This window comes from Anser cygnoides, chromosome 32, assembly GCF_040182565.1.
Source record: "Anser cygnoides isolate HZ-2024a breed goose chromosome 32, Taihu_goose_T2T_genome, whole genome shotgun sequence".
NCBI classification, from domain to species: domain Eukaryota; kingdom Metazoa; phylum Chordata; class Aves; order Anseriformes; family Anatidae; genus Anser; species Anser cygnoides.
Window position 1 is genome coordinate 543,781 of NC_089904.1, and position 19,397 is coordinate 563,177.

General features: G+C 61.0%; 1 protein-coding gene across 7 annotated transcripts; it reads left to right on the forward strand.

Annotated features, from left to right (window-relative positions):
- Nucleotides 1-5,171: 5,171 nt before the first annotated feature.
- On the forward strand, nucleotides 5,172-19,201 carry POU6F1 (POU class 6 homeobox 1). Of its 7 annotated transcripts, none has more exons than XM_066985795.1 (13): nucleotides 5,172-5,324; nucleotides 9,664-9,743; nucleotides 12,152-12,261; nucleotides 12,879-13,077; nucleotides 14,203-14,315; nucleotides 14,881-15,017; nucleotides 15,106-15,251; nucleotides 15,809-16,053; nucleotides 16,369-16,497; nucleotides 16,619-16,825; nucleotides 17,294-17,432; nucleotides 17,564-17,738; nucleotides 17,949-18,433. In XM_066985795.1, exons 3-13 carry the CDS (start codon nucleotides 12,208-12,210, stop codon nucleotides 18,292-18,294), a joined length of 1,890 nt encoding a protein of 629 aa, XP_066841896.1. In that variant the 5' UTR covers nucleotides 5,172-5,324; nucleotides 9,664-9,743; nucleotides 12,152-12,207; the 3' UTR covers nucleotides 18,295-18,433. The 7 variants fall into 7 exon arrangements, with proteins under 7 accessions (XP_066841896.1, XP_066841900.1, XP_066841901.1 ...); XM_066985797.1 differs by lacking the exon at nucleotides 5,172-5,324 and adding an exon at nucleotides 5,398-5,415; XM_066985796.1 differs by lacking the exon at nucleotides 5,172-5,324 and adding an exon at nucleotides 5,951-9,571.
- Nucleotides 19,202-19,397: the final 196 nt, after the last annotated feature.

The window sequence follows — 19,397 nt, forward strand, 5'->3', positions numbered from 1 at the left end:
GGGGCAGGACAGGCCCCGGGCCTCTCCCCAGGCCCCCCTCAGGGCCCCGTTTTCTGCCTCCAGAAGCCCACAGCTGCCCCAGATCCCCCAGTGCCTTGTGGAAATGACACCTCTTTGGTCTAAGTTTGGTCTAAGCACTCTTTTTGCCTCGAATCCCAAAAGTGGGCAGTCCCCGGTCTCCACGTTTGCCCTGGTAATCTATCACCTGAATAAACTTCAGTGATCTAACCCGAAGAGGCTGTCCCAAAATGTGTCCCAAAAGACACAGCGATGTTTAGGGGCATCACCCAAGTGCCGCGGGTGCTCCCGGTGTCCCGGCCTCCCCACCGATGCTTTCCACAGCCGTGTGGAGGTGTCCGGGCCTTCAAACACCATTCAGTCCCATTTATTTAATACCAGCCCCATTCAACAAAGCCCCGGCATCTGCCTCTGATCCAAAACTGGGTTAGAGAACGAGAGTGAGGTTTCCTGTAACAACACTTAACAAATTTGGTGGGAGTTTAGGGCTAACTTCCACTCCAAAAATCTGTTGGAAGTAATAAACTGCTGAAGATGCAGGAGTAGAAGGTTCAGCCAGGGGTCTGGAGCTGTGCTTAGATAAGGTATGGTGCAGAGTCTGTGTGTGAAGTCTTCCTTTTTAAAAATAAATAAATATATATATAGTAATGCGTATGGGTGGCAATGAAAGAGCACAATAAAGAAAGCCAGTCTCCCTTTCTTTTGTGATTTTGATGAACTTTCTGGCTGCATTTTGCCCAGCGTTTGAGGGTACAGCCCTCTTTTTCAAGCTCATTTCCAGGCATCTCAATCAACAATATCATTGTTCTCTCCCAATTTAAGCGAACTTCTCATGAATAATGTACCGGGTGCCTGATGAATATGCACGCTGGCTGGTGTGCCTGGGAGGGCTTCATAAATAATTCATGCCCAGAAAATGTTCTTCACCTTGTAACTGTACAGGAACTGTAAAAAAATATTTACCCTTTAAAGTGGGAGAGAAGATGGCTTGGAACTTGCCCATGGAAATGCAGAGCGAGGGGGGTGAAAGCAAGGGAAGGGGAAGGAGCTGCACTGGGAAGGTGATTTCTGAGGGACGGAGCCCTGATGTTTTCTCTCCGAACCCAACCCTGCAAAGCCCTGGAACCTGCTGGAGCGGCCGGGGGTTCAGGCTGTTCAGCAGCTCCTGATTTATTCCCAGAAACGTGCCTTTTTCTGCTCCCCTGATACCGTTATAAAGAAAACTTCCTTGCAGAGGACAAGTGGAAATGCTCTGCAAGGTGTGAAAGGTGAGGAGAAAACATTTCCAGCCAGCAGAGCCAGGCTCTTCCGAACGCACCTGCCTTCAAATGCCCTGGGATTGTTTTATTTGTATTTTTATCACCCGTTGCCTTCTTTAAGGGTCTCTTGCGACTCCAAGAGCAAAACTCCCGTGAAAGCCCAAAGCTGTGTAAAATCGGCTCGTGGTGCCTCGCGCTGCGCAGCCCCGGGATGGAAACCCGGAGGAGGTTTCGGGATGCCTGGCCGCGGACTTTGCTTCCCACACCGGGCACGGCTGGAGGGCGAAGGGGCTGCTGCAGATAACACGACCCAGATAACGCCCAGATGCTCAGCTCTGGGATCCGGGCGAGCAGAGGCCCGGGCTGGCAGTCCTTATTTACACAACACGGGGTTATTTAACCGCTATTAAAAGCAGAGCTGGCCGGGGTAACGACTGCTGTTTTGTTACTTAAAGCGTAAAAATTCTGCTGTTGATATCTGTGGCCTTAAAATCAGAGCTGTGTTTGTGAAACTTTGCTCATGTGAGTAATTGGGGGCAAGAGGTACTTTGAGACAGTGGACATGCTACGGGTGTAGGCCTGTAGTTAACTATATAAAAACAATGAATAATCAGTTGTTAATTATTTAATGATATCTTCCACCTGGAGAAAATCATGCCCTTCCTCCCCACACCACTGAAATTGAGGGGATTTGTACTTGGATTTGCCAGGACTAGATTGCGTCCAACACAACAAAGTGGCCTGAAAAAAAAAAAACAACATGGAAATTTTAGAGCCTATTTCCAGCTCTAAGGAGAAAAACAAGGCAGAGGCCGGATCTATCGGAGTACCAAAGAAATCAAGCGCTTAACTCAGGTGTGCGGAAGGTTTGGGAGCAGCTGGAGTCGCTTTGCAGTGCGGAGGCCAAAATAAAATCTGGCTCCCTTTTTCCTGCGCTCCCAGTCATTAAGTTCTTGGAACATCTGGAATAGGCTGGTTTGTGGTATACACGTCCCTGGCAGGGCTGGAAACCTTTCCGTAGCAAATTGGATGTGCCAGAAACTTGATGGTCAGGTGCAAACCCTTCTCTGACCCATTGCTGTGTGTGATGGGAGCAGCGAAAGAAGCGTGGGCAAGAGAGCTGGGATATTAATTTGGTCACCTACCAAGAGTTCTCGTCGGCAGAGCGAGCTCTGGAACAAAGGACACATTCTTGCAGTCAGCATTTTAGTTTTGCCAGCTCTTCCTGTCAGTTAATTAAAATCCACCCCCCTCTCCAAACAAGCTATTTTCCCGAGGAAAAAAAAGCTTTTCAGCACTCATAAAATCAATTCCTCTTCAAGAAAAATTAAAAATGCAATGTGCACCCTGTTCCCCATATGCATTATATTAAGCAGTATGCCAATGTATGTAAATGAGCCTGCAATTCAACTAGATGGAGGTATTTAAATATTCATAATCACAGCACAGCATATGCAAACCAGGCTCTCAGCAGAATTGCGCTGCAGTCTCAAATAGCAGCTGTATGCAAGCGAAGATGCTTTAACATATCCAGTTCGGTTATTAACGAAAATGTGGCCGGTGCTGGCTGCCTGTTGTCAGTATTTGTGCCTGGGCACGAGCCTTGGCCAGGCGTTGAGCACCTGTTTGATTCCTGTTGAATGTGAGCGTGCGGCGTGAGCCCCCGTCCCCCCTCGCCGTCCGCTGAGCTCCTCCAATTTGTTGCTAACCGGCACGAAATATTGCCACGGTGTGTTGCAAGATGAGGCTAGTCGAGGGTAGGTTGCATTAATTCAGGAAACTTTTCTGTACACCCAGGAAGGCACGTGGGAGAGAATTTTAGCCTGGGAAGAACCGCCCGTGGCATTTACGCTTTTTTTTTTTAAACAAGAATGCCTGTTACAAACTTCAAATACTTTTTTTTCTTTTTCTTTTTTTTTTTTTTTGCATTCGTGGGATGATCAGAAGTTCATTTTGGAAAAAAGTTACGAAAATCTTATGATGGACTGGAAAAGGTGTTAAAAGACAAAGTTATAAACCAGTGCATTGGCTTTTTCTGCAAGGACAGACACAAGGCGTAATTCTTTCAGATAATACAGATGTGAAAGAAAAATAATTCATCTTTGTCAAGCCGTGCTCATTTTTAAGAGGCACCAATAACTGAGATGCTAAGTTGGAGATTTTGTCTTTGTTTTTCTCCTTTTTTCCTGCCAGGAGGTAAGAAGAAAGTTGCAATTTAAAAAAATGTAAAAGACACGACATGCAAGAGAATACACTTCGCTGCCTTTCTTTTTAATGATTCCAAACAGGCTGTAATTGGTCCGTGAGTTGGCTTGAAAAGCCGCAGAATTGCACCTGTGCTTCTAACGAGCTTTGCAATTATAGAAATAGTTTTCTTCCTTCTTTTAATTGCGTGGTGACAGGGTTCGCGCTGCACCTGAGTTCCCTTTGTGCGCCCTTCCTTGCTCCTTCTCCCGGCGCCCCCGAAGACCCGGTCCCCCCGAGCTGGCGGAGGGGCCCGGGGACCAGCACGGCTTTGGGGCACATCGCACGGCTCCGCACGGCCGTGCCCGGAGCCGAGAACCGCCGGTAGGATCCAAGAGCCTCCGGTAGTGTTGTTCCCGGTCCACCAGCGGGCAGGAATCCAGCAGCGACCGCGGCACAGGGTGCTGGCACCCACCCCGTGGCCCATGCCCCTGCGCTACGTGGCCGGTGGGTGCGAGCAGCCACGAGCATCCTCGCGGGTCCCCTTCGGGCAAAACCTTCCCAGAGCAGCCTCCCAAGGCTCCGAGCGCGTGCCCCGAAGCCCCCAGACTCCCCCGAGCCCCAGGGAGGGCAGGGAGGGGAGGCTCTGCGGCGGGGAGCGCGATGCCGGCCGGCTGCGAGAGCCGAGTCTGGCTCGGAGCTCAGCCTCCTGCATATTACGCCGGGAGGCTGGATCTGAGGCTAATGCTATGCCGGGAACATGGAGCCTCTTGAATTATTACTGGGGCTTCCCCGGGCCAAGGCAGCCGCTGCTCCTGCCCGGGCCCCCAGCTCCCTCCTCATCAGCCTCGGCGAGGATTTTTGGGGTGGTTTTGGAGCAAAGCCCTGAGCCCCGTAGAGGGTTTGGCCCTAGGGCTTTATCCCGAGTCGCAGCCCCAAAAAGAAAGTGGCTAACGGGGGGCACGGGGAGCGGATCGAACCCTTTGTGCTGCCCCGGGGAGCTGCGCGTTAATGTGACGATTAACACATTAATTTATGGTGATCAAATGCTGCGTTAGGGTTACGATGAGCCGGCTCGGAGCCGGAGGGATTGAGGGGTGGTGCAGAGCTGGGGGGCTCCCCTCAACACCCCCCCCCCCAGTGCACCGGGGACACGGCTGCTGGGGGGTTGCAAAGCGTGACCCCAAAGCATGGGGTTGCTGCTGGGAGTGGGGTCGGGGGGCTCTGGTGTTGGGGAGAGGCAGGGATTTAATGGGGCTGGAGAGTCTGGGATTGGGGGTAGCTCTTAATTTGGGGGTGTCAGGGCTCAGGAAGGGGGCTCTGTTTTGGGGGAGCTCTCACTTTGGAAGTCTCGGGGCTGAGGAGGGGGCTCCGTTTTGAGGGAGCTCTGACTTCGGGAGTCTCGGGGCTCAGGGACAGGGCTCTGTTTTGGGGGAGCTCTGACTTTGGGGGTCTCGGGGCTGGGGGGGGGGCTCCGTGCGCCCCCGGCGGCGGCGAGCAGCGTGGCAGCCCGGGGATGCGGCAAAGGCCTGCGCATAAATTATGTTCATGACGCAGCAGCTAAAAAATCCCACCGAGGGAAAGAAAAAAATAAAAAAAAACCACCAAACCCCCCCAAAACCCACCCCAACCTCCCCCTTTCCCCCCCCAACACCTCCCTCTTCGGGGAGCTCCGGGCTCGGGCCGCCCCCCCCCCCCTTTTTTATTTATTTAATTTTTTTTTTCCCTTTTTCCCCCCCCTCCAGCCTCCGGGCCCCGCTCGCCGCCTCCCTCCCCTTTGTGCCGCCGCCGCCGCCGCGATGAATTTTTAATTCTCGCCGGCAGCGGAGCGGGAGCGGGCGCGGGGCCGCGCGGAGCCCGGCGGTGAGTGCGGGGCCGGTGCGGGGCCGGTGCGGGGCCGGGGCCGGGGCCGGGCGGGGGGCGGCGGGCCCCGCCGCGGTGAATATGCAATGCCGTAATTAGCATAATTTATATATTTATGATAAAGAGAGCCCGGTTGGGTTCGGGGGGGTGGGGGGGGAAGGGGGGAGAGGCGGCGGGGCCGCGGAGCGCACGGCGGGGGGGCACGGGGGGGCGAGGGGAGGATGGGGGGGGCACGGGGGTCCCGGAGCTTGGGGGGCCCCCCCCTCCCCCCCCGCACCCAGCAGGGAAAATGTGATCGTAGCGGGGTTAAGGGGGGGGGACGGGAATAATTTGGGGCTGGGGGAGGTGGGGTTTGGGGGGGCAGGAGAAGGAGGTCTAGGGATGAAGGGTGCTGCGGGGGGGGGGGTGACAGTGTTGGGGTCCTGGCGGTGCGGGGCAAAGGGACCCCCCCGGCTGGGAGGAATGGTGCCCCCACACCTTGGGGTGCGGGTGCCGGGGGGTGCGGGGGCTCGGCAGGGATTTGGGAGCCCGGGGGCTCCGGGGGGGCGAGCAGAGCCCCGGGGGGGTGGCAGGGGGGAGATGCTGCACCTCGGGGAAGGATGGAGAGTACGGCCGGGGGGGGACAAGGACATTCGGGGGGGGCTGTGGCATAGTGTGGGGCTGGGCACGGCGTGCGGCAAGGTGGGGGGGGGCCGTGTGCCCCTGCGGGGGGGTCCTTGCCCTGGGGACATCTCGCCCCTTGGGGGGGGACAGCTCCTGCTGCTGCTCTGAGCCCCCCGCTTGCATTTGGGGGGGGGGGGGGGGGGGGCGGCACTTTCCCTGGTGCCGCAGAGCCCCAGCTGGCAGAGGTGCAGGGGATGGGGGGGCTGCCTCCCTCCTCGGCCCCCTCCCCATCCCATGCCACCATCACGGGCTCTGTCTTCATCCAGGAACCCCCCTTTACCCCCCCACCCCAGTGAGGGGCAGAGCACTGCCCCCCCCCCCATTACATTCCACAGGACCGTAGTGTTACTGGTTTTTTTTTTTGGGTGTGCGTGGGGGGGTCCTGTCCCCGCCCAAACCCGCCCCACCGTCCCTCCGAGATGTCCTGGGCCCCCTGGGCGCCTCTCGCGTTGGCAGCCCCGGGCGATCGATGCTGCGGTCGCTATTTTTGGGGGGAGCCAGATGGGAGCTTCGAATGCAGCGGCTTGGGAGACGGGAAATCTGTTCCTGGTTTTGCCACCCTCCTCTGGCATGACCTTGGGAGGTGAACTTAATCCCTCTCCTCCCCGTCGGCGCAGCGGGAATAAAAATACTTTTCCCGGCTCTCCGGAGAAATGAGCGGATTCCTGGGAAGTCACCGCACGGCTGCTCCCGGTGCCGGGGTCTGTGCCGGGGGAATGGGGGATCCCCATCGTCCTCCGAGGTTTTATTTGGGGTTGGGACAGGTTTTTGCGACCCAAACCCCGTGAAGGTGGGAAGTGAAGTGAAGGTGAAGTGATGCAACCAAGGTTGTGCGAGCCGTCAGTGGCGGAGGTGGGCGCAGTGCGCAGGGCTGCCCTGCACCTTCCCGTGGGCGTTTTAGGGCAATAGTGGCTGGAAAGGGTAAAAGCACAACACGGCCAGGAGAAAAATGTTGATTTTCAACGGTGCAAAGAGGATTTTGCAAATAATGGAGTTAAACCCCCAACCTGGCAAGAAGCCCTGGTCAACTGATTTTGGGTGTTTCCCCTGCAAGGTCACCCGTGCTTGGGCTGGGGTCCCACAGCGCGTGGTGCCAGCACCGGGCACATCGCTGCGGGCCGATGCAAAGCGCCCTCTCCCTTTTGTGCTACATCGCACACAGGTGTCTGCAAGCCAAAATGCAGCGCTGGGGCGAGGGGGTCCAGGCTGGGACCTGCAGGGGGCTCCATTTCAGCCTTGCAACCCCCTCCCCAAGCTCGCTCCTGCCCTGGTGCCCGCGGGCATGCGGCTGAGCTCGGCTTGGCCCCGCTCGCTTCGCTTGACGAGTGTGGCTCCCGCTGGCTCTGAGCAGCCCCCGCGTCTTTTCGCTCGCCTTGGCAGGGCTCCCCTTGGGCTCGTCGATTCCTTTTCCCGGACTCGCCTTCAAGATTTGGCCGGCCCAAGCCCTGGCATGGGTTTTTCCAGGAACGAGCTTGACTCACGCCATGGATGAGTAACCGGGAGCGCCAGGGAGCTGCTCCAAAGCCCTCCCAGCAGAAGAAACCTCTGTCTTGAAGCCTTTGCAGCCTTCCACTTACGGCTGATGCCAGCTTTCCCTTAGAGCCCCAGTCTCCAGGAATTTACAGCTGGCCGTAAAACCAAGCTCCCTGCTGCAGCCAGCCAGGCAGGGCTTGGACCAGGGACCAAGGAGCTGCTCCTGCAATTGGACATCAGCATTTTGCGGTCCTGTGCCAGGAGCTGAGGTCCTCGTGCGGTGCCATGCTGGGGTCTGGTGCCTGGTTTTGGGGTGAAATCATCTCAGCAACCTGGGAGCGCAAAGGGATGCGCCGGTGGCCTGAGCCCTGTGCGCCCAGGGGCCGTTTTACCATGACCGAGTGATGCCAACAGGCTGTCCCGGAGTCCCCGCGGTGCCAAAAGGATGGGGCAGAAATCAGGTTTGCATGCTCTCGCTGCTTAGTGGAAAGGTTTTGATTAGGAGGCATGTGTTGTTGAGCACAACCGAAGGAATTAGAGGCTCATCTCCTCGGGCTCTGGGTCCCGTAAGCCTCTTTGTCCCGCCAGGTTGCATTAAGAAGCCGCACGCACGGCTCCGCATTCAGGTCCGGCAGCGTGATGCTGCGGGGCTGAGCCCAGGGCTGCCGGAGCTCGCCGCGTCGGCTCGGCTGCAGGAATGCTCCCCGCAGCTCCGAGCAGCCTATTTTTGTCGGGAAATGGACGGGTTTGAGATCTGCAAGCCAGTTTGTGGCAGGGGGCACATCTCATCCCCTGCCTCAGTTTCCCCAAGTAGCCGTGGCCGGGCGCGCTGCCCACAGGACTCAGAGGTGGCTTGCGAGGTGTGCTGGGAGCCTCGGTACGGTGCCTCTGGGGTGCCAGCAGATATTTGGGCTTCAAAGAAAAAACCCAAGTGGCCATACTGTGAAAACCAAAGAGCTGGTGCGGATTTTGAGGGCTGGATTTCCTCTTTGCGAAGGCCGGCAGTCGCACAGCGCATCCTCTGAGAATAAACAGCGGGTCAGCCTCGCACTGACACGTCTCAGGGGCCATAAACTTCAAGAAAGGGTAAAAAGGCACTTTGAGTCCTGCACTTGCCACGTTGGGGTGGCTTTCAGGGCTCACCCACCTGTGGCAGGGCCTTTCCCCGGCTGCTGCTTATGGAGCATGGAAAGTCCCGAGCCTGGGGCAGGAATGGCCATCCAAAGGAATTAATCTGGGGTAACGATAGCGAGTAATTAGCGAGCTGTAACCGTGTCCAAAATGTCTTCTGTACGGACCGGCCCTAATTAACCTCTGAGGGTTTCTCACCTGTGGCAAGTTTGTTCAAACTTAGATTTCTGCCCACTTGGGATCCAAGTGGCTACATTTCTGACTCATCAGCACTTGTAATTAACATGGCAATTATATTCACAGTGAGACTCAGAGCATCTTAAATTATCCTCTCCTTTTTTTCCCTCTCTTTTTTTTTTCTTTAATATTATTATTATTTTGTGCATTTCATTTCCTTGTCGCCATCTGTTGCGAAATGGCTGTCTTCTTGCTGCGTGCACTTAACACCACCATCTGGACAAATTATTTGTCCCATTAATTGCGAAAAATGTGTGAAGAAGGAAAATGAAATGGTACTGCCGACCTGCAGAAGGGCTGCTGGAGGAGAAGCAGCCCGCTCCCAAACCCAAAGCGCGCCGCCAAACCGCGCCGAGCCTGACATGATGAAATGTCTGTTTAATCGTCTAGCGCGCTAATTGGTCTCTTTGCACAGCACCGAGGAAAAAAAAAATATCTCTCTCCTCTTCTCTCTGCGTTATTTGAGTCTTCCCCCGCGGGGCAAGCCTGAGCGGATCGAAGTCCCTCGCTGCGATAAATGCGGCGGCTGGCGCGCGGGCGCGATGCCCTCCGCAGCCTCTCGCTGCTCCGGCCGTGCTGGGAGAAACGCGCGGCTGGGAGAGCGGCTCCTGGCCTCGCCTCACCTTGTGGGGCCAGGGGCTTGGATGGGTGGAAACGAGCCCTGGTGCTTGCGGGGGGGTCCCTGCATCGTGACCCCCCGAGTCCCCGAGGGAGGCGAATTCATGCGTTAGCTTTTAGCTACCGTGCGTGCTGGGGACGGTTCGCTTCTTCGGCTCGGGGCTCCTTGTCCCAGGGGTTAGCCTCCCCTCCAGCTCTGCTTTCTCTCTCCCCACAGCCGACTGCGCGAACCCGGAGCGCTGCCCCGAGGACCAGCCCCGAGCCCCTCCAGGAGCCCGACTGCACCCTGAGCAAACCGTGAGTGAGCGCCCGGGGCTGCCCCGAGACCCCTCCATTGGGGCACGCTCGTTCCAGGGGCTTCATCCATGCCCTGCCTGCAGTGCCCTGGGGGCGTTTTGGGGTTCTGGCTGTTCCCTGGCTGTTAGGAAGGGTTCCCCCACAAACCATGCGGCCCCTGGGGTGCTCCGTCCCTCTCCATCACGGTGTTGAAGCAGCCCAAAAAGTGGGATGCTACGCACCCTTGGGGTCTGGAGACGGACGGGCTGGCCCAGGGGCTGCCTGGCTCCTCTCCTGGGGCGCGGAGCTGTCTGTCTGTCTGTCTGTCTGTCCAGCAGCTGCTTACACGCACCCTATGTAAAGCTATAGATAGCTGAGCTTCTTGGGTTTCACCTCACCTAACCGGGGGGCCCCGCTGTGCCGGCGTCCCCTTCCATAAGGGCAGCCCCGGTGCCCCCGCTGGGGACACCAATGTGGCAGGCGTTCGGGGACACGGTGACGTCCCAGGCAGGGAGGGGACGGGACGGGACCAAGGACCTTCCCCACCTCCTGCAGGCCCAGCTGCCGGACGGAGCTGCCCTGTGCTGGGCGATGCCAGGCACTTAACACGAGGGCGCAAAGGCTGCCCTGCTGGTGCCGGGCCACGGGCCGGGTGACCCAGAGGCGACATATCGCGATATGCGGCACCCAGACTGCAGCCGGTGGGGGGAATTCAGCAGCAGGCAGGGCAGAGCCCCCCGACCAGCGCCTGCCACCTGCTGCGAGTTTTCCTTCTCCCTCTCGCCCGGCACGAAGCGGGACCCTTCGCGCCTCGGGTCCGCCGGTTTTCCTCCCTGCCTGCCCCGTGCAGGCAGCACAGGCGTCCCCTGCTCCGGCTTCCTTGCCACTCGCCCAGCTCTGGCTGCCGGGGAGCTCATTAACTTTTAATAATGCCAGCTGCCTGCGTAAGCCGCTAGCTCGTCCCTCGCTCTGCTCTCTGTTGCACCAGAATAAATTGTTAATTAAACCGCGCGCTGGCATCCCAAGGTGTTTGTGTGCTCTGAAGCCAGGTTTAAAAATTCGCAGCGGGTACCGGGGAGCAGTCACGGGCTGCGGGGACGCCCTCGCCGAATCCGGCCACGGGGCTGAAACTCTGCAGCCCCCCGGTCCCGGGCGAGGTTTGGGATGAGCCCGGCAGGACCAAGGCAGGGGCAGGCGGCTGCCGAGCCCCGTCCTGGCGCTCTGCTGGGACCCCCAGCATCGTTTGGCTGCAGACAATAAATGATGAGCGGTGTTTGAAAAGCCAGCCTCAGGGAGCGAGATGCTCGGCCCCTGTTGAGTTTCAAATGAGAATTTGGCTCTTAATTCAATTTGGGCCCCCTTGTAGTGGCGGGATCCAAGTGATGGTGTTTAGGAACCGCAGACAAACGCCAGCCCCGGCTCAGGACGCACTCCGCGAGGCAGAGACAGAATCAGGCCCAGGGCAGAGGGAGCTGCAGGGCCCAGCGTTTTGGGGCATTTTGGGCAGGGAGAGCCGGGGTCTGGCTGCACCCACCAGGATAAACACGCCCCAGGCGCCCGCACAGCTCCACAAACAAGGACACCTTCGCACATGCATCAAGTAATTTTGAATGTCATCCAGGCTGGCTGGTTAAATGCGTCCCAGAGACATTCCTAATAAAAAATTCATAAGCCTCTTATAAAGGCAATTATGCTCCTGTAAGGCGGCGAGGGGACACTACGTGACCAAACGGGATAATGAGGGGCGTTGGGGGAGGACGAGCCGCCTTCCAACAGGTGTGCCGAGCCCCTTCCATCGGGAGCGACTCGTTTCACCCCCCAGAAAACATCAGCCAAAGCACCCCAGCGACCCGGGTCCCCTTGGGATGGAGCAGGTCGAGGCTCCTGCTGCTGGCGTTGCGCATCGGGGGCTTGGGAGAGCCGGGGGGTGTCACCGAGGCCCCTGGGGACCTGCTCTGTGCCCGAGCAGCCACGGTTCACGGCTGCTTTTTCAGGGTTTTTGAAAGGGGCTGCAGGAATCGCATCCTCATCTCCCCAAGCGCAGTGGGAGAGGAGAGGGGAAGAGGCTTGCCCCTCGGAGCACGTTTTCTTGCTTTGCTCGCAGTGTGTTTGACCCTCACCAAACAAACTGGGTTGGCCCCACGTCCCCAACCCCTCTGGGGGGACACCGACTCTTCCGCAGCCTCCTGCTGGGGACGGGGTGCTCGGAGGGCCCCCCCAGGCTCATGCATCCCCCTGGAGCAGGGCAGGGGGGTGCCAGCAAGCCCTGCACCACCCCGAGCCCCAGCCAGGGCTGGTAAAGAGCTGGTAAAATGGGAGGCTGGACGGGCAGGGCGGCGCGGGGAGCCTCCGGGCGTGCTCGGTTCCCAGTGCGTGGCCCCGCGGCACCCGGTGGCTCGGGGACAAACACCGGTGTCCCTCGCTTGCAGCATGAGGAAGGTCTGAGCCGGCTCCCCCTGCCCTCTCCCGCCTCCCTGGGGACATCATGGACCCCGAAGCCGTGCAGACCCAGGAGGCCCCGCTGACGGTCAACGAGCAGGTAGGGGCACCCCATGTCCCGGCACGGGGCACGCAGGGTGAGGCGTTGGGGCAGCGGCTGCAGGAAACCTCTGCTCCACGCCTCGGCTGCCCGCAGCCCTAGGAGCTGCCGTCGGTTGCTTTCGCATCCAGAGGAGCAAAGATCCAGCCGCAGGAGCAAAACTGCTCTGGGCTCCCTGTGTCCCCGTGCAAGAGGCAGCATACTGGGGGCTTGCCCAGCCCCAGCCGTTCACGCTGGCGTTGTTCTGCCACCTTGCAGGGAGTTTTGCTGGTTTGCTGGCTTTTAGCAGCAAATACCAGCTCTGCTGGGGCTGCCACGGCCGTTGCCAGCCGTGTTTTACCACTACAGACATCACCCTCCGATGCACACGGAGCTGGGCTTAATTATGGGGGAGCCCTGAAGCTGCTGATTAACTCAAGCAGTGAGGTGCTGGCCTGGACCCCTCTGTGCTGGGGTGGCGTTCACCCCCTGCACACCCCTTCTCGAGGGGATGGGGGGCTCTGCATGCTCTGTTTTAGGGGTACCATGGGACGGGCGGAGCCCAGCAGCCGTCGCTCTGCGCTGGGGCGCGGGGGCCAGCCCCCGGAGCTGACGGACGTTTGGGGACGCGTTCGCAGGTCATTGTCATGTCCAGCCACGAGACGATCCGCGTGCTGGAGGTCGGCGTGGACGCCCCGCCGCCGGCCGAGGAGGACAGGAAACCTTTGGAGATGCCACCCGGGGAGGGTGCACGGGGCTCCCCGCGAGGGAGCGGCGACCCGGGCAGAGAGGACGTGCCGCCCAGCGCCGAGACCTCGTGCAGCGCCGAGGCGGCCGGTGAGATGCTTTCCTGCCCTGGCTCCTTCCCTGGGCTGCCCTGCTCCTGCTGGCCCTGCAGGCAGGTTGGGCTCCGGGGCGCTCGGTGGGACGAGCAGCCCCCGTCCCTTGCTCCGGAGCATCCCCGTGCCGAGCTCTGTTAGGGTTCAGCAAACCAATTCCTCCTCCGGCAGCTGGGAGGGGGAAGCATCCTGCGCTCAGAGCAGCGCTTAGACCCGGGCTTAGAACCACTTAGATTTTGCTACAAAAAAAAAAATTTAAAAAGGCTTTTTTTAAAAAAACTTCACAGACCTGTAGCTATTTCTGGGCAGCGACCCAAATCTGAGAAATGCCTGGCTCGTAGATGAGAGAAGTATTTATTTGGTAAAAGTTTTTCTGCCGAAGGAGAAGACAGGAAAAGGGTGTCTTTCTTTTTCAAAAATAGAAGAGGATTATGTGGATTTTGTACCCAAGGGCTGCCGTTATTAGAAGTCGAGCAGAATAAATACAAGAGGTTGCTCAAAAAATAAATAGGTCTTTCAAAAGTAATAAATAAGGATTAGGAGCAAGGTTTCCTCTTACCTGGATGTTAATGATAACTTAGAAATATTAATATCTCTTGTGCAGTTGGGCGGAGGGTTGAAAATCACAAATGAAAATTAGCTAAAACAGCTTTAGCAGAAGAATGCAAGATTTCACTCGTGCAGCGAATTGCGTCCATTTTCTGGAAACTTTTTTTTTTTTTGTTACAAAACTTCCACCTCCCCAGGGTGCCCCCGTTGGGCGCTGGCACCGCTGCAGCCGCTGCTGATTTGGGCTGGTGGGGGCACAGGCGCAGCGTGCACCCCCGCCCGGATCTCCTAACCCCTTCCTTCCCCCTCCTTGGATCCCTGCCCTGAACATCCCATAATAAGCCCCAAACTCCCTTTTCCTGCATCCCATAACCAAGGTGACGACCCCCCCAGATCCCAAGGGGGGGCTGGGGGGCTGCAGTGCTGCTCCGGTGCTGCCCCAGCACCATCCCAGGGGGGACGGGGGCAGCCCTGGGAGGGACGCTCATCCCCGGGGGGGGGGTTGTGGCTGTGATTTGGGTCCCCCCCTTACCCCAGCGCCTCTCGAACCCTCTCCTCTGCCCCCCCCCCCAAGGCAAAACCAAGCCGGCGGCCGGAGCGACCCCCAGCAGCGTCCCCCCCGGCGGCACCTTCGGCCACGCCGCCAGCCAGCAGCCGCAGCCCTTGGCCCCGCTGGCCGCCCCGCAGGTAACTACCCTGGGGGGGGCATGGGATGGGGCTGGGGCACCGGGGGGGTGGAGTGGGGGGAGCACGGCTGCTTGCAGGGGACCCCGGGGGGGGGGGCAGGGACCTGGGGCCGGGGGCGGGGGGGGACATCTGTTGGTGGTGGGCACCCGGGGCAGCGACGGCGGCTGGTGGCACGGGGCGCAGGAGCTGCCTCCCGGACCACGCCGCCATCCCTCCGCTCGGCGCCCTCGCCGCCCGAGGTGCTGCCAGAGCCACGGCCATGGTGGTGGTGGGGGGGGGGGGGGCAGTGGGGGGCATCCCCCCCTCGGGGGGGCCGTGGGGGGCTCCGCGGAGCTGGGAACCCAGCTGCTGAGATGGGAGGGACCCCGGGCCAGCTGCGCGCCCCTTTGCAAAGACTGTGCTCGCTCTTGCCTCGCTGATGCTGTCTGCAGTGGCGTTGATTTTTGTTCTTTTTTAAATCTTGTTTGCTTTTGCAGGTCTTGACTCAGGAAAACTTAGCAACAGTTGTGACAGGAGTAATGGTTCCAGCAGGGACAGTTACTCAACCTCTTCTTATCCCCATCAGTATTGCAGGTCAAGTGGCAGGTCAGCAGGGGCTGGCTGTGTGGACATTTCCTACAGCAACGGTCGCTGCCCTTCCCGGACTGACGGCTGCTTCTCCTACAGGGGGAATTTTCAAACCACCTATAGCCAATCTGCAAGGTAACCGGTGCTCTTCTGCTTTGCAGCATCCTTAATTGCACGCCTGGTCCTCCCCGGCTTGTTGCCGAACCGAGGCCGTCCTCTCCAGGAGGGGTCTGAAACGGTGTTTAATCGCGGGCGCTGGAAGAAGCAGGGTTTGTCGCGACCCCCCCGAGGCCGAAAGGTGCTGGGAGCGTCGGAGAGGGGCGGTGAGAGGGAGGGAGGAAGGAGACGGCGCGAGGGAGGAAGGCAGCGGTGAGGGGGAGGAAGGCAGCGGCGGGGGGGGGAGGAAGGCAGCGGCGGGGGGGAGATGGGGGTACAGGGACAGTGCTCGGGGTCTGGGGTCCGGGGCAGGTTTGGGGTTGTGGCCGTGTCACACCGCTGCAGCGGGTGCAGGTCCGCAAGGGCTGAGACCCTCCCCAAGGGGCAGCACCGCAGGGGCTCTGCGGTGCCCAGGCAGGCTTTGTGCCCTTCTCCAGCAAGGAACTGCCTCCTCCGAGCTCCCTGCGGAGCCGGGGGAAGAAAGCCTTGTTTGGATCCATCCCCAGCTGGGATGGGGGCCCCGGGCTCCCCGCTCTGTTTGGATTAACCCAGTCCTTCAGCGGGCAGGATGCATCCTGCAGCTCAGCCCTGCCCGGTGCACGGCTGCCGGGAGCTCCTTTGGGACGTGCGAGCGCACGGAGGCGCCACGGGCGATGCGGTGCCCTTTGGGAGGGGGCTGACGGGGGACCCACTGAGCCTCAGGTCTCATCCTGGAGCCTCCCCGATGTCCCCTGCTCTCCCCAGCTCACGCTCTCTCCATCTCTTTGCAGCCGCCGCCGTCCTCAACACCGCAATCCCAGCGCCGGTGCAGCCTGCCCAGACGCTGCCGGCTGCGGTCCAGCCCCGGCCCCCCCTCCAGCCGCAGAGCGTGTTCCCCCCGGCGCCCGCCGTGCCCAGCCAGCCCCCCATCCTGCCACAGCCCGCTGCAGCGCCCACGCCGCCCGTGGCGAAGCCGCTTGAGCCGCAGACCCAGATCACAGTGCAGCCCGCGGGATTTGCCTTTAACCCTGGCATAGTAAGGAGCCGGGCAGCCCCAATCCCGCGCCCGCTCCCCTTTCCCGGCACCAGATCCCCGGCCTCAGTTTCCCTATCCCTGACGGACGCTTATCCCTCTCCGGTGACCACACGGGCAGCCCTCCGAGTGGCTTAGGAAAAAAACCCTCGCGGTAAAGGACTCGGAGCGACCGCTTCCCATCACGGCAGCGAGGCGGGGGCCGCCCTGCCACAGGGGGGGACGCAGTGACCCCGGGACGAGCGGTGGCCGTGCCGGCGGGGATGACGAGCAGCCCCGTGCGCCCGTCCCTAACCCCTGCCTTTTGGTTCTCCGCAGATCAGCGCCGCCTCCCTGGGGGGGCAAACGCAGCTCCTCAGCTCCCTGGCAGCTGCCCCCGTGATCGCCAACACCATCTCCAGCGTGCAGGGCATCACGGGGCAGATCCTGACCAACGCCCAGGGCCAGGTACCGCCGGGGATGGGGAGGGGGGGTCCCCAAGGTACCCCCCACAAACGTGGTGCTGCGGCTCTGGGAAGGGCGCTGGAAGGACGTGCCCCCACAGCCCCCACTCTCCTCCCTTGCGCAGGTGATCGGGACCCTGCCGTGGGTGGTGAACCCCCCCGGCATCGCGGCGGCCAGCCCGGTGCCGGCCCCAAACCTGCAGGTGCAGGCGGTGACGCCCCAGCTGCTGCTCAATGCCCAGGGCCAGGTGATCGCCACGCTGGCCAGCGGCACCATCCAAGCGGCCACCATCAAGAAAAGCGCCCCCCCCGAGCCCCCCACCAAGAGCGAGGTGAGATGGGGCCACGGCACTTGGGGACAACGCGACCATCCTCGGGACGTGGCCCGGCCCCGTAGGGATGCTGCGCATCCCGCTCGCAGGCTGCTTTTCCCAGCTGGGATGGGGACGCTTGGTGTCCCCATCTGGCTCTGGTGCCAGCAGAGGTGCCAGCCACCCCCAAACTGCCCCACAGCGCCTCGCCTCCCCCCTGCATGCAGTGGGCTGCCGGGACCCGGTACAGAACCAGGTGGGCTCTGTACTGGGTGGCTGGGTGGCTCCCTCCTCCTTTCCCGAGCCCGTTTCACCCCACCCCGAGCCAAAGCAGCACGGTGGCCGCTCGTTTAACCGCACAGATCGAGCCCGTGGCTGGCCAGCCACAGGGACACGGTGCTGGATCGGGGACACGGTGCCGGATCGGGGACCCCTGCTGGGTGCTGGCCAGGGTGCCAGCCCCGCTGCTGACCCTCGCTGCCCACCCAGGTGCAGCCCATCCAGCCGGCCCCAGCTCTGCCCCAGCCGGCCGTGGTCATCGCCAACCCTGCGCCGGCAGCGAAGGCGGCCTCGGCCCCCGTCCCCATCACCTGCTCCGAGACGCCCACCGTCAGCCAGCTGGTGGCCAGTGAGTTGCTCTGCCCTCCTCTGAGGGGGGGGACAGGGATGGGGGGGACCGGATTTGGGCTTCCCCACGAGGGGAGAGGAGCCCCGGGGGGTCGCCGCCGGCCGCCCTTGATGCCGCCCCTCCGCTCGCAGAGCCCCAGGCCCCCAACAGCGGCGTGGAGGAGGACGGCATCAACCTGGAGGAGATCCGGGAGTTCGCCAAGAACTTCAAGATCCGGCGCCTGTCCCTCGGCCTGACGCAGACCCAGGTGGGGCAGGCCCTGACGGCCACCGAGGGCCCTGCCTACAGCCAGTCGGCCATCTGCAGGTACCGGCATGGGGCCGGGGGTGCCGTGGGGCGTAGGCGGCGCATCTCCTGCTGCTGGAGGAGGAATAGAGGTGGCGAGGAGGGAGGTCGGGACGAGGCAGCACCCCTGCCAGGGAAACACCTCCTGGTCCCGGTGTCGTGGGGTGCCACTGGGCTTCCCCTTGCCCCTGCCACGTGCTCAGCATCCCATGGTCCGTGTTGTCCCTGCAGGTTCGAGAAGCTCGACATCACCCCCAAGAGCGCCCAGAAGCTGAAGCCGGTGCTGGAGAAGTGGCTGAGCGAGGCCGAGCTGCGCAACCAGGAGGGGCAGCAGAACCTGATGGAGTTCGTGGGCGGCGAGCCCTCCAAGAAGCGCAAGCGCCGGACGTCCTTCACGCCGCAGGCCATCGAGGCGCTCAACGCCTACTTCGAGAAGAACGCGCTGCCCACCGGCCAGGAGATCACCGAGATCGCCAAGGAGCTCAACTACGACCGCGAAGTCGTCCGCGTGTGGTTCTGCAACCGCCGACAGACGCTCAAAAACACCAGCAAACTCAACGTCTTTCAGATCCCCTAAGGAAAGGGGCTGGGGGGGCCCCCCATGCCCAGACGCCCTCCCTGACCCCCCCCCCCCGCCCCAGCCTCCTGCCATCAGCACTTTGTGACCGACTTTCCCTGGCCCCTGCCCCTCTGCCCGGCTCCGGCGGGGGGCTCGGGTCCCCCCCCAACCGTGCGCGTAGGTGTCCGTGCCCCCCTCCCGCCCCACACGTGGCCCAACTGTGTTCGCATCCCGTGTCGCGCGTGCCTCGTCGTCCCGTAACGTGCGTGGTGCCGGACCCCCGCCTGCACTCACCGTGTCTCCCGACGCCCCCTGGGTGAGGGGGGGGCCGCCCTCCCCGCCTTTCTGTGTCAGGTCTCCCCCCCTTCCAGGAGTGATTTTTCATTTTTTGGGCCATTTTCTCCCTTCTCCGTGACTTCCCTGTGTTCCCGAGGTAGCGTTAAGGCCCGGTAGCGTCACGGCTCGGTAGCGGTGAGCCCCAGTTTAGTTTCACCCCCTTTTATTTCATCGTCCCCCCCCAGTTCCCAGCCCTCTCCCCCTGCCGATGCGAGGAGGCTCGGAGCAAACAGAGCCGCGTGAACCCGAAAACGAAGGTGTCGAGACACCGAGGCCTTGGGAGGTGCTGCTTGACCTAAATAAGGGTGGCCTCGTGCCCCTGCCCCTCTGTCCCCGTGGGGACATTGCACTACGGGGGGGGACCGCGCGGGGTTAGCAGAGGGCAGAGCGAGCTGGGAGGAGGATTTGGGGGTCCCGCGGCGGGGGGAGCCCCCCCTCCGAGACCCCCTGAGCCTGGGGATGGATGGACAGACGGGGACGGACGGACGGACGGACGGACGGGGAGCGCGGTGGGGGGGACGGCCCCGCCGGGGCCACGGCAGCCTGATGCACTTGATGTAGTGGTGTGAAATAAACAGTATTTTTCTTTTTTCTTTTCCTTTTCCCGTTCTTTTCGGAGGGGTGCGGGGGGCACTCTCCCTTGTCCTGGGTGCACCCTCGGTGCCGGGCTGCACCCCCCGTGCCACCGGGGCCTGGTTTTTGGGGGAGGGGGCTCTGAGCAGCTCCGAGGCCGGAGCGGGGCCGTTTCCATCAGGATCCCCCCCCCGGGCTGAGGCCGCGCAGCT

Bases quoted from the DNA above. Each gene is read 5' to 3' on its own strand.
- POU6F1 (XM_066985799.1), top strand. From the start codon at position 12,208: ATGGACCCCGAAGCCGTGCAGACCCAGGAGGCCCCGCTGACGGTCAAC. The intron at 13,078-14,202 runs GTGAGATGCTTT...CCCCCCCCCAAG, and splicing joins GTGCAGCGCCGAGGCGGCCG to GCAAAACCAAGCCGGCGGCC. The intron at 15,018-16,368 runs GTAACCGGTGCT...GGTTCTCCGCAG, and splicing joins ACCTATAGCCAATCTGCAAG to ATCAGCGCCGCCTCCCTGGG.